Below are 14,580 nucleotides of genomic sequence, written 5' to 3'. Positions count from 1 at the left end.
GCGCTTATGTACCAGGCTTTCCTTGGCCTGGTGACACAAACAGTCCCAAGGCCATTTGGTGTGTGCAGAGTTCTGCCCCATTTCTCTGAGGCCACCTGGGGCTGGGAGCAGGTGGCAGGAGGTGACACACAGCCTGACAAACTGACAGCATTTCCATACACCTTCAACTGTGATCACTTGGGTCTGTTTCTATGGTGCTGCGGAACTAGTCCTGAGAGCTGTCCCCTCCCCTTTGGGACCTGCATGCTGGTGAAGCTTGGGTCTCTGGCAGTGTGCCTCAAATACAGCCTGCACAAATCAAGGCACCGCCACTCCGCCCTGTGACTTTTGGGTAACGGTGCCTCTCTGGTCCCACTGTGTCATGGAGAAATGATGACACTATATTATATCAGGGCTTGAGGTCAGGGTGGCTGTGTCTAGATGAAGGCCTGGAAAAAGGTTGGTACCAATAGTGGGTCTTGGTTCTTGTAACTCGTGATCGACGGGGCGTGCCCAGAATGAGGTTAGGTCTATGCAAGCTGAAGATTAGGCTGGCATCAACCCCCATTTTATAGATAGGCAAGAAGAGGTCCAGGTGGACACATGGCTCAGCCAGGGTTACCAAGGCAGTGGTGCCCTAGACTCATGGCCAGCTCTTGGTGAGCTCTGCCCTGTTTGTAGTAAAGACCATGTAACACTTTCCTATGTACCACTTGAGTGTCCTAGGGGACATGGAGGCCTGAGAATCACTCTCCTGGTTCATCAGTAAATACATCAAGGCATCCACGAGTATTTATTGAGAGCCTGGCCCCCACTAAGCCCCGTGGACTTGGTGGGAACTCACCATTGCAGACACTGCTGTCCTGAGTTCCTGCTCTGGGTGGCAAATGGCAGTTGGCAGCTGTCCCCTGATTCAGAAAGAAACCCAGGAAGTTGGGGTCATGGAAGAGCACCCATGGGCAGAGCTGGGAACTAAAGAGATTGCAAACTTAAGGAGGTGGTCTCCTGGCTTGTGGACACTGTTGTGCTGCTTCCAAACCCCGGGTGGGTCACAGTAAGAGACAGCAGCCATAGGCTGAGGAGCCAGAGCCTCTAACCCTGGGTCCTTAACTGGCAGCCCTGCCTTCCTCCCAGCTATTGGGCACCAGGCTTTCCAGAGTAACCTTCCTCAGTGTCCCTCCAAGGAGGGAGTACTTGACGGCCACTGCCACACTGAGACGGATGCTTGGGACCTGCTGCCTCCTTGTGGCTTTTCTCCAGGAGAGTCTTGTGGACCCTGCTATACTCTGCATGAGTGCATGTGGGTGCACAACCCAGGGATGCTCGCCCAGAGGGAAGCGATGTTACTACTGGGGCATGCACACCTGTGGGTCACAGGTGGCCTCCCTTTTCTATTCCCTAGTCTCAGGAGGCCCTGAGGACAGCCATAATGCTCCTGCTAATGAGCCAGTGTTCCTGGCCTGGTGAGCCAGCCCTGCCACTGAGCTGCACAAGCACTGGCCAAGCTGTACAGCCTCCCTGATGCTCAGTGTCTATCCAGTGAATGTGACGGTGTCATCAGGGCAGAGGGTAGGGATATATAGTAGTATCCTTCCAGGTCCCTTGTTGGAGAAGGGACCCTCAGTGGCTGGCATCCTGGGGCTGCTAGGAGCCACACATATGAAGTGGTATAAACCAGCCTTTTGGAACCTACCAGCACAGCTATGGACTCCACCCAGACCTGGGTGAGGTGTGTGGGATGAATGCCCCCTCCCCCACCAGCTGTGTCCTAAGGTTTGAGGTAGACACACTCAGCTTCTGGGCACTGGCCAGCTACCCCCAGGGCAGCTCATGGTGGGACAGACTAACTGTCAGTTACTGAATTCAGGGTGATTTAAGACAATTCCTACAGACATGCCAGCCTAATCTACAGATGATATGTCAGGTTGATGGTTAAAACCAACCAGGACACACTGGCTGGGCTATTTCTTCTCCCATCCTGGACATGTTGGCCGATGACATGAGAAGTTTAGACATTCTTTCCAGCTGCAGAGGCATAGTTATGCCATCAGGGGGTTGGGGTAGACCACACAGCATGGAAGGTCATAAGCAGGTTGTCACCAAGGTGGAGAGACTCTTATACATAGGTATGAGATCCTGTGGGGCTCTAACAAGCAGTGATCTGCCTGTCATGAGGGGCGTGCAAGCGGGGGGGGGGTCTGCATTGCCAGCTGAGATTCCAGGTAGCTACCGTACCCTTCCTCTTTTATGTGAGTGTTGGGGAATCCAAACTCCAGTCCCCACCCTTTTCACAAGCGGCTCACCCATAGAGCCATTTCCCCTAAGTCCTCCAATCTCTTCGGCAAAGTCGGTTTGCCAAGTGATGTCCCCTGGCAGCGGTTGCTCACCTGTACCCCTGCCAACACTTGCTACCTACCATAAGGCTTTAGGTTTTCCTCACTCTTGGGTGGGTGCTGGCACGGCAGTGGGGTTTGGAACTTTCCCACGGTTTCTGGCCGCCCACACGCCCTCTTTTCTGAAGTTCTGAAGTGCCTAAGTCTTTTGCCTAGCCAATTACTTGGGGGCAAGGGGAGTCTGTCTTTTGGTTGGTTTGGGGGTCATGGGGGACGAAACCCAGAGTCTCACATGTGCTAGCCAAGTCCCCTTACCACTGGGCTGTTCCCGTTGGCCAGCCCTGTTCTTTCTCTTCCTTACTGGCTTCTTGAGAGGCTTGGCATGTTCCGAGTGGGAGAGGAGCCCTTGGTCACATGGCCCTTTACAGATCGCCTTCGTCCCTCTTGACCTGCCTTCTCCTCACTCACGGAGCCATGAGACAAACAGAAGGCTCTGGATTTCGGTGAGATTCCATGTCTTTGCCCTTTTCTGCCTGGCAAGGGCTTCCTGTATACTGTGTCCTGTGTCCCCCTCTCTTGGGATCACAGAGTTCCGGGTGCTGACCTCCCCCTCCCTCCCCTTCCCCCAACTGCTGGCTTCTCAGGCTTGGGCCTTGGAGCCACTGGGGATGGTGGTACTTGGTGTAAATAAGGTAGAGGGGGTCCCACCTTGTGGTTTTCCTTGTGGACACCCGTTGGCAAGCACCATGAAGAGTAAATGTGTGCTCTGCCCTGCTGTCTGGACTGCACAGAGACAAAGGATCTGCCCTAGCTCCTCACTCCATCTCACTCAGCATGGGTGGGAATGTCTTACGTCACCCTAACAACTGGTTTCTTCAACCTCACCTCTGCTCGCTGGAACACTTGAGACCAGGGGACTCTTTCACACGGAAAATCTCTCTGTTTCTAATGTCAAAGCCCGATTACAGCATCTGGCTTATGTTGATAAATGTTTCTCGAGCACATGAGTGCACAGATGGGAGGGTGCCAAGCACTGGGTGGGTGGGTGGGGGTGTCCACTGCGATCCTTTCCCTCGACTGTTGACCTGTGGTACTGTGTTGCATCGTTCTGTGTCCCCTTCTTGACCTACGCCACTAACTCCTCACTCTCTGGGTTCCTATTCCATGCTGGACTCTATACCATGGCCTGACAGTGCCACCTCCTGGTTCGCCATGCTGCCCACTCTCCCTAGCTTGCTTCCTCATGCCTTTGACCTGGGCCCTGCTCTCCTCCAGCATCTGGAGGGCAAAGAAGGGGCAAAAATCTGGGGAAAACCTGCCTCCCTCATGGGCATAGTGACTCTGTGGGACTCTTGACACTTGCTGGTCCCCTTAGCTACAGCTGGGGATAAGTCCATCACACAGAGTGGCTCTGGGGCTGAGCTAACTGCAGGAAGAGGGAGTCAGCTTTTGCAAAATCCTCCTTTTAAAAAAAAAATCCCTGCATATATAGCCTATTCATTTATGGGTTTTGGATGCATTTTTTTGTTCTCATTTAACTAAAAACGGCCTTGGTTAAAAAAAAAAAAAAGAAAAAGAAAAAGAAAAAAAAAGGAGTGAGGGAGAGAGTGAAGTTGGCACGTAGCAGGCCCATCTGCTCTCATTACTTCTGGTATTTTGAAAAAAGGGATCCAAACCTGCTGAGACACTGAACTTTGGGAATCGGCTGTGGAGCCTGTGCCTTGGCGGCTGGGCTCAGATAAGGATTCTGTGCTTGGCTGGGCTGTCTCCCATCAGCGCTGGCCCCTGAGGCCTAAGGAGGGGGTTTCTCTGGGCTCTAGGAGCCAGGTACTCGGGGATCAGCAGAGCACTCTACAAGGCTGGACTTAGGACCCAGCCTGGTATACAGGTACCAGGAGTGTGGCTATGGTAAGAACCTTGGCCTTGTGAGATGGTGACACAGGGAGTCCCCTTCCTTGCCCTTAGAGTTCAAAGAGGCCAGATAGGGACACTGCCTGACACACAGCTGGTGTCCCATCATCTGCTGGCTGGCTGTGACCACCCCGTGTTGGGAGCACGGATAATAAAGGTTGCTTTTATGTAGCTGATAGCGTCAGACAGCACTTCTGCAGCCAGGCATGGAGCAGCGAGTGCCTGGTGGCCTCTGGGGGCAGGCTGGGAGTGGGCACTTGTGTTCTATATTCACCTACATTGTACAGTTAAGTAAGCCTGCTGCGCAGCCTGGGGCAGAAATGGAGCCAGCAGCCTGGGGAACTCAGCTCTGGTGACACTTATGGAAGGAAGCCTGTCGGTGTGACAGATGTGTGTCCTACCACAGTCCCCAGACAATCAGTGAGGTTCCCCAACTTTCCCTCACTTTATAGATCAAAGTACTGAGACCCAGGAAGCAAGCTGACTTGCTGTGAAGGAAACGCCCACAAGGATCAAGGAGAGCCGGGCCAGGGAGGGGAGCGTTGTGCCCTCAGGACAACCACAGCGAGGGGCTACTTCAATGCCTTTCACTGGAAGAACATAGTACAGCGTCATGAGCCCATCTTCCCCATGCTCCTTCTGTTTCCTCCATGTCTCTGACCAGGCATGGGTTCAGGATCCTGGGATTAGGAGCAAAGAATTCAGAGCTTTGCTCAGGTCTGAGCATCCTGCTGTCCATCCTGAGCTAGCCCCTCACCACTCTGGCTGTCTATGGCTTCAGCTATGGCTGCCTGCTGGCAGAACACAGTGTGTCTATCCAGCCCTGCCTATGGCCCTGGCTACATCCCACGTGGCTTCTAGGAACCTGTGTGAGCATCTTCTTGGCTAGCTGTGTGCAGACTTGGGATGTCCCATCACCTTGTGGGAGTGATGGGCCAGTCCAGGACCCCCAGCAACCAGCTCCTGGCAAAGATCTTGCCTTTTCTCTTAACAGAACCTTTACTGATTACATCTCTGGTTGTTCTCTGGTGCGCTGGGGTTGAGTGATCATGTCTGTTGAGATTTGGAGTAGGTTCTGGGCAGCTCAGTTAGAATTCACAGCCCTGTTTAGTGCATAGCCCATGCCTGCCTCAGTCTGTGAGTGTGCCCAGAAGGAACCACCTTATGATGTTGGTGCCTTGGCTTGGGGCATCCTTACCATGGGATAGGGACCATTGCTGGAGGTTTGAGCTCTGGAGTCTCTGGTAGGGGATCCTGTGCTGTAGTCAGGGTGTGAACTTTGTGGTCTACTCTTTTATTGAAGCCCTTGGGGCCCAGCTTAAAGGTTTGTTGCAAGCCTGTTCCCTCCCCTTTTCTGGCTTGGTGGCCACAGACAGCATTTGCCTTGGACTGTCTTGCATCTTTGAGTGGCTTCAGCCTGAGGTTGTGGCCTTCCAAGCTTGTTCAGGCAACTGTGGTAAAGACGACCTCTCCTCAGCACCCGGGCAGGCACTGAGTGGCTTCTCGCATTCTGTTCTGTTTGATCTGTGTCCTGATGGAAGAGGCAGGACAATGCTGTCTTGTGGCATGGGTGAGCTGGGGATATGCAGGGATGCTGATGGACTGGCCTGGGACCTCAGCCCTGGGAGGAGGCAGGTGTGTGGGTCTCTCTGCTGTGGCAGGATGATAGCCTCAGCCAGTGCTGGTGAGGGTGGCCTCCCCCTGTCACTGGCCTGGCCTCTGGCAGCCCCCATGGACCACCTCGTCCTCCTGCATCCCTGTCCCTCTTACGGCTGAGTCTTATCCTGCATATGAGAGGTGAGGCAGCTGCTGTGCATGGAGCCATGGGGGGGTGGTCAGCAAGACCACCTGGTGATGTACATCACTGTCTGCAGCCCACACGCAGTCAAGAGCCACCTGTCTCTTCAGGGAGCTGTCTGCATGACTAGCTAAGCTTAGGCCCTCCCCAGGGGAGAAAAAAGGCAACCTGTGATAGCCACATCGGAGCTGGCAGCACATGACACAGCTCAGGTCCCAGAGACTCTGCCTGTCAGCCATGAGTGGGTCCATTGCTATTTCACCCCTTCCCTCTTCTCTTCGGGGTACTGAGCACCCCAGACCTGGCACACTGTGTCTATGACAGTATCAGAAACAGGGAAAGAGAGTCCTTGGCTTCTGGACCCTATTGAGCTGATCACACACGTATCTGTGCACATATGCACATTCAAAACATACACAGGCCTACATACATGTACATATATTCAATAAACATGCAAGCCTGCACACACATTCCTGACACATACATACCTGCACACACACACACACACACACACACACACACACACATACACACACACACATGCACTCAATCATATTCATGTGCCCACATGCACAGGTAGAGTAGGGAGATGCAAATGAGCACACAGTCATACACACACAAACACACTCATGATCTATTCATGTATGTGCAGGGATGCACAGGTATACTATGGAGGTATACTCTTAAGGCACACACACACACACACACACACACACACACACACACACACACACACACACACACTTTCCCTTATCTCTTGTCTCTCATCCCAAGCCGCTGCTTCTGTGTTGCCCCGTCCTCTCTAGCAGGCTGCTGTGCGCCTGCTCAGTTTCCCACTCAAGATGAGCATCTGAGACTATTATCTGCCGTCTCTGCACAGAGTCCCAGCAAAACAAAAGACAAGCGATTCCGCATAGTGAAAGGGTGGGGAAAATTAATTAGGAATGACAAGGGGCCCACTCTGCAGTGCCGCCCTTTCTGCCGCTGACTTGCTGGCTGCAGTTGTGGCCCTTGCAAGGTGCATGGATGACATGACACTGGGCAGCTGGTGGGGACCCTGTCCAGCCTCAGCAACCTCAGGCCACACTGCTAACAACCCATCCCTCAGCCCCTGGCCTCAGCATGCCAGCACCAGGGGATGCAGAGGGGACAGCTGACTTAAGTGTCTGCCATAGTAGGAAATAATGTTACCCATAGGCGAGAAGTCTACACTGTGCAGTCTAGACCCTGGGCTTGAGACCTATGGTTCTATCCTTGGTCTCTCAGAGCCTTAGTTTTCTCTATTGCAAAAGGGGGTGACAGTCTGGCTGGGATGCTGGGGGGCTCTAAGGAGTGACTGGGGCCAGGAGTGACTTAGCTGTGGCTGGCCCCTTGGGAGTGGCTTAGGAAAGCCTATCTTTCAGGGAGGCAGTGGGAACATCCTGTAGGTGAGGTGGCCTGTCAGGAGTGGGATCTGGGCAGGCTCTTTTAATAGGGTACCTACAGCTACACCAGCTTCTAGGCCTCGGTAACCGTTCTGTTCGGAGCTGCTGTGGGAAGGTAAGCTACCAGACAGAGCACCTCAAGAAGAAGTAATGAGGGTTAGCACTCCCGGGGCAGGTCTCTTGCAAAGGGCTACTCTGGTGTCTGAAGAAGGCTCCCAGGAGTCCAGCCCTCTGTCCCCAAGTCCACCATGGAGGCAGTGAGCGTTGCTGGGAGTCAAGCTTTCTGAGCACCAGAATGCAGGTGGTGACACTGGGATCTAGGCTCTTCCTTGTGAAATGGGCACACTCTGCCACCTGGGCAGGCTCCTGAGAGGGTGAGGAAGCATAGCATGTGGCGGGCATCCTTGCTAGGATTGTCATTTTGGAGGTTGATTGGCAGGTCCTAGGGCAGGGCTCCCATTAGGAGGGTGCAGAGAGGAGGGCGTTCTAATGTGTACATTCTTCATACCTGCAGCTGGCTTGTTCCGGTTTTCATTCATCCATGTACTCCTTGAACAGACCTTCCTTAAGGGCCACCCAGGCTCAGCCCTCTGCCAGATATAAGGGACATGGACCGGGGTGGGGGGCGGTGGGGGAGCAGATCTGAACACTGGGCCTGTGCTGCTGGAGGAGCTGACAACAGACCATCGAGGTGGGGAGGGAGAACCTGTGCCTAAGGAGGGAGGGATCAGGGGACACTTCCGGAGGAGGAGATGACCTTTGAATGGGGCCTTATGAATATGAGCCATGGGTGGGAAGTTAGGAAGGACCTCCCACGTGGGGACAGCAGGAGATAAGACCTGGAGGTAGGCACAGGATAGGCTGCTTATGGAGTAAAAAGTGATGGCCAAGGGTCGGGGGGAACTTCAGGGGAACCCAGGGCGGGATTGTCTGAGGGCCAACTGGGGTAGGGTCAAGGAGCCTGTGTGCCAAGCTTAGAGGACTGCATTTGTCCGGGAAGCAGTGGGGAGCCATGGAGGGATTGGGAGGAGTCGCAGGGAGCCTATGAGGAATTAGGCTCTTCTTCCCTGTTCAGCCAAGCTGGAGGCTTCTCCCAGGAAGCCTGTGAGAGCTGCTCAGGCAAGAAGCTTCTGTGGAAGACAGAGCTGGTGCCTGGCTACCCCTGGGGGTTCTTTGCATCAGCCACCAGGTTAGGCATGGGATGCCGGTGTCTGGTAGCCTGGTCCAATTCCTTGCTCCTGTGCATCCTCAGATATGCCACTTGCCTTCTCTGTGCTAACACTTCTTTGTGCCTGAATGGGGGAATCTCCCAACAGTTTCATTCCCAAGGGTTTACTGAGCAACTAAATATGGAGGGTGGTCATGGAGGAAGGTGGTATTTTTTATCATTCTGGGTTGGAAGAGAGGGTCTGGATCTGGAATAGCCCTCGGGGTGCTGAAGTACTGTACCCTGGCTATGTCCCTTTACCTAAGTGGCTCTGCACCTCAGCTTCTGTGTCTGTGGGAGCCATGACGGCAGACACCTTCCTGGATAGGTGTGAAGACTGAGAGGCCCCTGATCTGCTCCCTTGTGGATGCGCCCTTGGTGTCCCATAGGGTCTGTTCTCAAGCATGGATCTCTGGCTTGGAAACACCTTGGGGGTCAGGCCTGCTCAGGAGCACCTGGGGACCAGGAAATGGGTTCAGCCAGAGGTCACTGTGCCCTGCTGAACCCCAGGGGAACGTGCCCACTCCAGGGCGGAATGCTTGCTCTGGGGAAGTAGAAACCGGGGCCGGGCTGGCTCTGTTTCAGCTGCTTGCTGTAGAGGATTGCCTGTAGCCTCATCAGCTGTCAGAGAACCCAACTTCACGCTTCAGGGGGACCCTGTAATGATTGCCCATGCGGAGGTCATTTATATTGGCTAAGCGGGCCTAATTAAGTTTGATCTGAAGGTTAGCAGAAGCCCACAGAAAAGCTGTTAAGGGGTTAACCTCGGAGAGATTACGTTGTATTCAGCGCTCTGTTAAAGTTTGAATTAATTTTTCCCAGGGGTTTGCTCACATTCTAATTTTCAACTAAATGAGACATCTGTTTCAGAAAAGGAAAATTTGCTCTGGTTGTCATGGCAACTATCATTCTGTAAGAAAATTATTCCAATGGTTACTTTAGAACAGAAAGACAGAGATTCAGGACATAAAGCCGCCTTCGGCTCGGTCGGAATTCTGATGGGCCACCCTCCTTGGTTACGAGATGCCTTGGATGGTGAGGCCGGTGGAAGGTGGAGGTGGCGCCAGGCCAGGGTGTTAGGCTGTGGTGGAAGCTGAGCCAGGGGCTCTTGGGTACCCCAGCATCACGGCTTGAACATTCATGGGTAGTGTTCTAAAGTTGGATGACAGCGAGGGCCAGAGCAGTGTGGGTGTCCTCCCTGGGAAATGCTGGACAGCCGTACAGTCATATAGAGAGCTGGTCACTGTGATTGTTCACAGCGCTAGGCTTCACGGGATACAGAGGATACAGCACCTCAGGAGGCTGTAGTGCAGACTGTACACTGAAGATGGTCCCTCCTTTGTCTCCTTGGGCCAGCAGCAACCGATGGCTCAATGAGGACCCTGGAGTTTGCTCAGGCTTCGCCAACTAGCACAGCCACCCAGGCCTTCCCAATGCCCCTCACTGAAACCACCTCAGAATTATCTTCCAGAAACTTCCCTTCAGGCCCTGCCTCCCTCTGCTAATGGTAGCTAATGGCCTGTGTGTGGAAATATACCCCTGAGGTCTCCGGCCATATCCTTGTTAGCCCTCTTCCTCTATGTTGCTCTTGGCAGGACATAGCAGCTCCCCTCCAGAGGTCAAGCTGGGGGAGGTGAAGGGCCAGTCTGCGGCAGAGTCAGCATGGCTGACCCCAGACCTCCAAGAGCTGAAGTCCTGCTGACTGCTGCCCTGACCAGGAGTAAGGCAGCAGCTCGCCTATGCTTTGGGGGATGGGGGAAGTCTCATGGCCCACAGGTGGGTGGGGTGAGACAGGGAGGGAAGGAGAGGTAGAAGACAGAGGTGGGGAGGGGTAGAGGAATGGTTCCAGGCTGGATGTCCTGCTTTGGTCCAATTCCACATCACACTCTGCCTGGAGTGCTGTGTGGTCCTGGGGTGTGCATGGCTCCCCAGCGTCCACTCCCTTGCCTCCCTGCAGAGCAAGGCTCCGTGCTGCTGGGTAAGGGGAAGCTGGCAGGAAGGGTTGGCTTGGGCGGGGGTCCATGGGATATCTGCTGTGTTTCTGAGAGCTATCCCCCTGCGGTAGCTCAGGAGGACTAACAGGTTTCCTCTCCCATCCTGATGAGGCCTCCTTCTGCCATGTAAATATTTGATTAGATTTTTGAAAAACGAAGCCTCTGTTTGGAAGACAGCCCCAGACATACACCGAGCGGCTTCCATGCTGCTGTTATCTCTCTGGCTCGGTCTCCTCCGCCCCCCCCCCCGCACCCCCTTCAATCGCAGGGCTCTGAGAATCCCAGATAGTGATTCAGAGACTTGCGTGGCCCAGCTCTTCAGGGTGCAGCAGGCACAGCCCAAGGAATCCATAGAGAGAGGCTGCCAGTACCAACCAGGGCCACAGCAGAAAAGGACCTTACCTTGTGACCAGGCTGTGTGGCTGTGACGTAGTGGGGGTGGGGTGGGGGTGGGTACTGTTTAGTTAAAACTCTATCCAGCTGAAGTCTCCTTCCTGCTCTCAGGTTTCTCTGAGGTCACCTATTCTGCTTCCTCTTTGGAGATGCTTCCAGCCACCAAAAATGCAATTGGAAAAAACCCTGCCCCAAATAAAGCCTTACACCCAGGCTTTGTGGGTGGCTCTTAGGAGGGGTCCATGGTGATGGTGATGACGGCTATGGTGGAGGTGACAGGGAGAGTGATATTGGTGGTGATGATAGTAGCGGCGGCTTTAATGAGGAACGATGAAGGTGGTGGTGATGGAGTTGAGGATGATGGCGGCTGTAGAGATAATAATGGTTGGTGGCTGTGTAGAGGTGATGGCGGTGATGATGGTGATGGCGGTGATGATGGTGATGGCGGTGATAGAGGTGGCAGCGTGGATGCATGTGGTGACAGAGATGGTGGAGGTGATGGTGACTTTGATCGACATGATAGGAATGATGAAAGCGGTGGTGGCAATGGCTGTGGTGGAGGTGTTGGTGGTGACAGTGATTATGGATGTGGCGATGGCGATGGTAGCGGCGATGGAGGTAGTGATGGAGGTGACAGAGAGTGGAGGTGATGGTGAGGGAGGAGAGGAGGATGGTGGTGCAGGGGCAGCGCACAGAGTGCTCATTGTGGGGCAGTTGCCATCTCTGTTTCACAGAGAGCTCCCGGCACAGGGCTCCTGAGGGTTCAGGTGCCTGTCAGTCATGGTCAACCTAACTCTTTAAACTTACACTTGGTTAAAGTGACATGGGTGGCAAGTGGTGGACCATCAGGACCTTGGCCAGTTTGACTCCAGAGTTCTCTCTGAAGCTGTGTGGAAGGGGAGAGAGAGAGAGAGAGAGAAAGAGAGAGAGAGAGAGAGAGAGGGAGAGAGAGACACAGAGACACAAAGAGACACAGAGACAGAGAGAGACAGAGAGACAGAGAGACAGACAGACAGAGACAGAGAGAGACAGAGATTGATTTTCCTTCAGAAGAACGCTTAGCGTCTTCAGATGGGCAGGAGCATGGGGCATGCCTGAGGAAGCATGTCCTGGCAGGGCCACCTCTGCCTTGTGCTGCTCTTCTAATGGTCCAGCACAGCAAGCTTGATGGTGAGAACATCAGGTCTGGGTCTGAGAGTGATGGCTCCACTGGCCCTGTGACACCTGGGCACCTTCCCTTCCTGTATAGTACCCAGCAAAGACCCAGTCTTACAGCTCAGAGCCTATGAGGATAGGGCTGTGAGTTCTTAAATGGGCTCTGTGGAATCCCTGTGAGTCCTAAGTAGGTGCCTTGGTGGCTGCCAACAGTGTAGATAGAGCCCTTGGCTTCATAGCCAGGGGGTGTCATCTATGTTGGCCAAGAGTAGGATTCAGATGGCAACTTTGGGCACATGAGGGGTTGTCAGGGTAATACCTGGTCTTACCCAGCTCACAGTGTGTGCTGGTTGGCAAATTGAAGAGCCACCTGGCTGCCGCTGCTCCTTCAGTCTGCCTCTCCTCAGTCTGGCTCCATTGACAGCAGCTGGCTGCTCTTGAAGGAGTCCTCCAGACACGCCCAGTTCCATTTTGATCAAGCTTCCAGGTGCCAAGCTGGTGCGCATGGCTGCTTGGCCACGTGACCTGTCCCTTTCTCTGTGACTGTGTCACGCTCTTGAGACCCTCCCTAAAGCACCCCCACTTCTCTCCTAGGCAGCCCTGGTTCTATGGCTGGGGATTCAACCTCCCGCGAGGCCAAGCACTGCTGGAAAAGTGGAATCTCATCCCAGAAGGAGTTGACATCCTCATAACTCACGGACCGCCACTGGGTAAGATCTGCAGTCTCTGGTTCGCCTGCCCGGGCTAGAGGACGCCTGCCGGTCTTGAGGATGGAGTGTGTGTTGTCTGGGGCTGTACCCCAAGGAGCCCTGAGTTGGCCGTCTGGTCTAATTTGCTGGGGTACCACTCTTATCAAGTCAATGTCCCCAGGTCTCAGGGCTCCACCTCCCAGTGTTGTTCCTGGCTGGTGCACCCTTACTCTGGTCTGAGCTGAGGCTGTTGCTCACCTGTTGCCTCTTCTAGGACTTACTGGCTTCTTACCCAGGGCCCCCTGCTCCAGCCTGTCCCTTCTACATTCCTTCTATTGCCTCCCAGATCCCTGCTTTTTTTCTCTAATGATTCTGGTAGTTCTCTAGGCTTGTATCTTGTTTGACTATTGTGGCCCCCTCACTGCCCTCCAATCCTAGCCACCCGTTCCTAACCCATTTTCAGTGGAAGAGACCCTGAGGCCCGGGCCTCTGCTGAGACTGCACAACAAGATGGTGACGGGCTTGTGCCCCTCCCTGACACAGCTTCCAGACCAATGGGCCAAGGCCCTCCTCAGTTTCAGGAGCCTTGTGGGTTCTGTGGCCTTCCTCCCCCTCATCCTCTCTATTTCCTGCTCTCCTCCCTTACTTCCTCCATTTTCTTTTCTTCTCTCTTTCATGATTTCCACTTCTCTTCTTCCCCTTTTACTATCCTGGTTTACCTCCCTATCCACCCACCCACCCACCCACTTATCCATCCACCAGTCCACCCACCAATCCATCCACCCATCCATCCATCCATCTTCATTCATCCATCCTCATCCATCCATCAAGCCATCATCATCTGTCCATCCACCCTCTACCCTTTAACCCTCCACCTATCCTCATGCATCATGCACCTGTCACTCATCCACTCTCTAACCATTTATCCATCCATTCTTTATCAACTCATCCATTCATCATTTTTCATCCATTCATTCATCCATCATCATTACCCATCCCCAATCATTATCTTCCATCATCCATCCATCCACCCATCCATCATCCATCTATCCACCCATCCATCCTCTATCTGTTCATCCCTACATACATCCTCCATTCGCCTATCCACCATCCATCCATCCTTCCTATTAATCCTCCACCCATTCACCCTCCACCCTTCATCATTCGTTATCCACCTATCACATCCATTCTGTATCCATTTATCCATCCATCCCCCATTCATTATCAATTCATCCATCCATCCTATATCATCCATTCATCTGTCCCTTTACCACCTATCAATCAACCGTCCACTTACCTGTCTATACACTCACCCATCTGCTCATCCATCTATCCAGAAGCCACATCCTTTGGCTTCCTGCTCTCCAGATAGCCTGCCCCAGCCACAAAGCACACTGCACATCTGTTTTGGGGAATGCATCGTGCACCAGGAATCTCAGCAGGTGATAACGTACTTCATTTCAGCTTGCAGTCACCAGGGCAGTTGAGATGCTAGAAACCTCCACCCCAGTTCTGTCTTAGCCCGCACTGTCACGGAAAGGATGGGCCTGTGTGATTCCCAGTTCCTAAGGCAGCACTTCTGATGGTTGGATGAAGCCAAGATTGTGCCTAGACCGTGCACAGTCTTGGGGGGTGCAGAGACTAGGACCTAGCTCTACCATGGACCCCAGTCCTATTCATCACCCACAGCCTGCCTC

At 53.6% G+C, this 14,580-nt stretch overlaps 1 protein-coding gene across 4 annotated transcripts in view; it reads left to right on the top strand.

The window, feature by feature from the left end:
* The window catches only part of MPPED1 (metallophosphoesterase domain containing 1), a 78,008-nt gene that overhangs the window by 58,077 nt on the left and 5,351 nt on the right, over positions 1-14,580 (top strand). For all 4 annotated transcript variants that reach the window (XM_084748645.1, XM_084748646.1, XM_084748644.1 and 1 more), the window contains one exon: positions 12,789-12,904. In XM_084748645.1, coding sequence (XP_084604771.1) covers positions 12,789-12,904 — 116 coding nt within the window. The remainder of the gene's footprint in view (positions 1-12,788; positions 12,905-14,580) is intronic.

Source organism: Acomys minous (genome assembly GCF_964271855.1).
Source record: "Acomys minous genome assembly, chromosome: 12".
Lineage (NCBI taxonomy): Eukaryota > Metazoa > Chordata > Mammalia > Rodentia > Muridae > Acomys > Acomys minous.
This window is presented reverse-complemented; position numbering and strand designations above follow the sequence as displayed.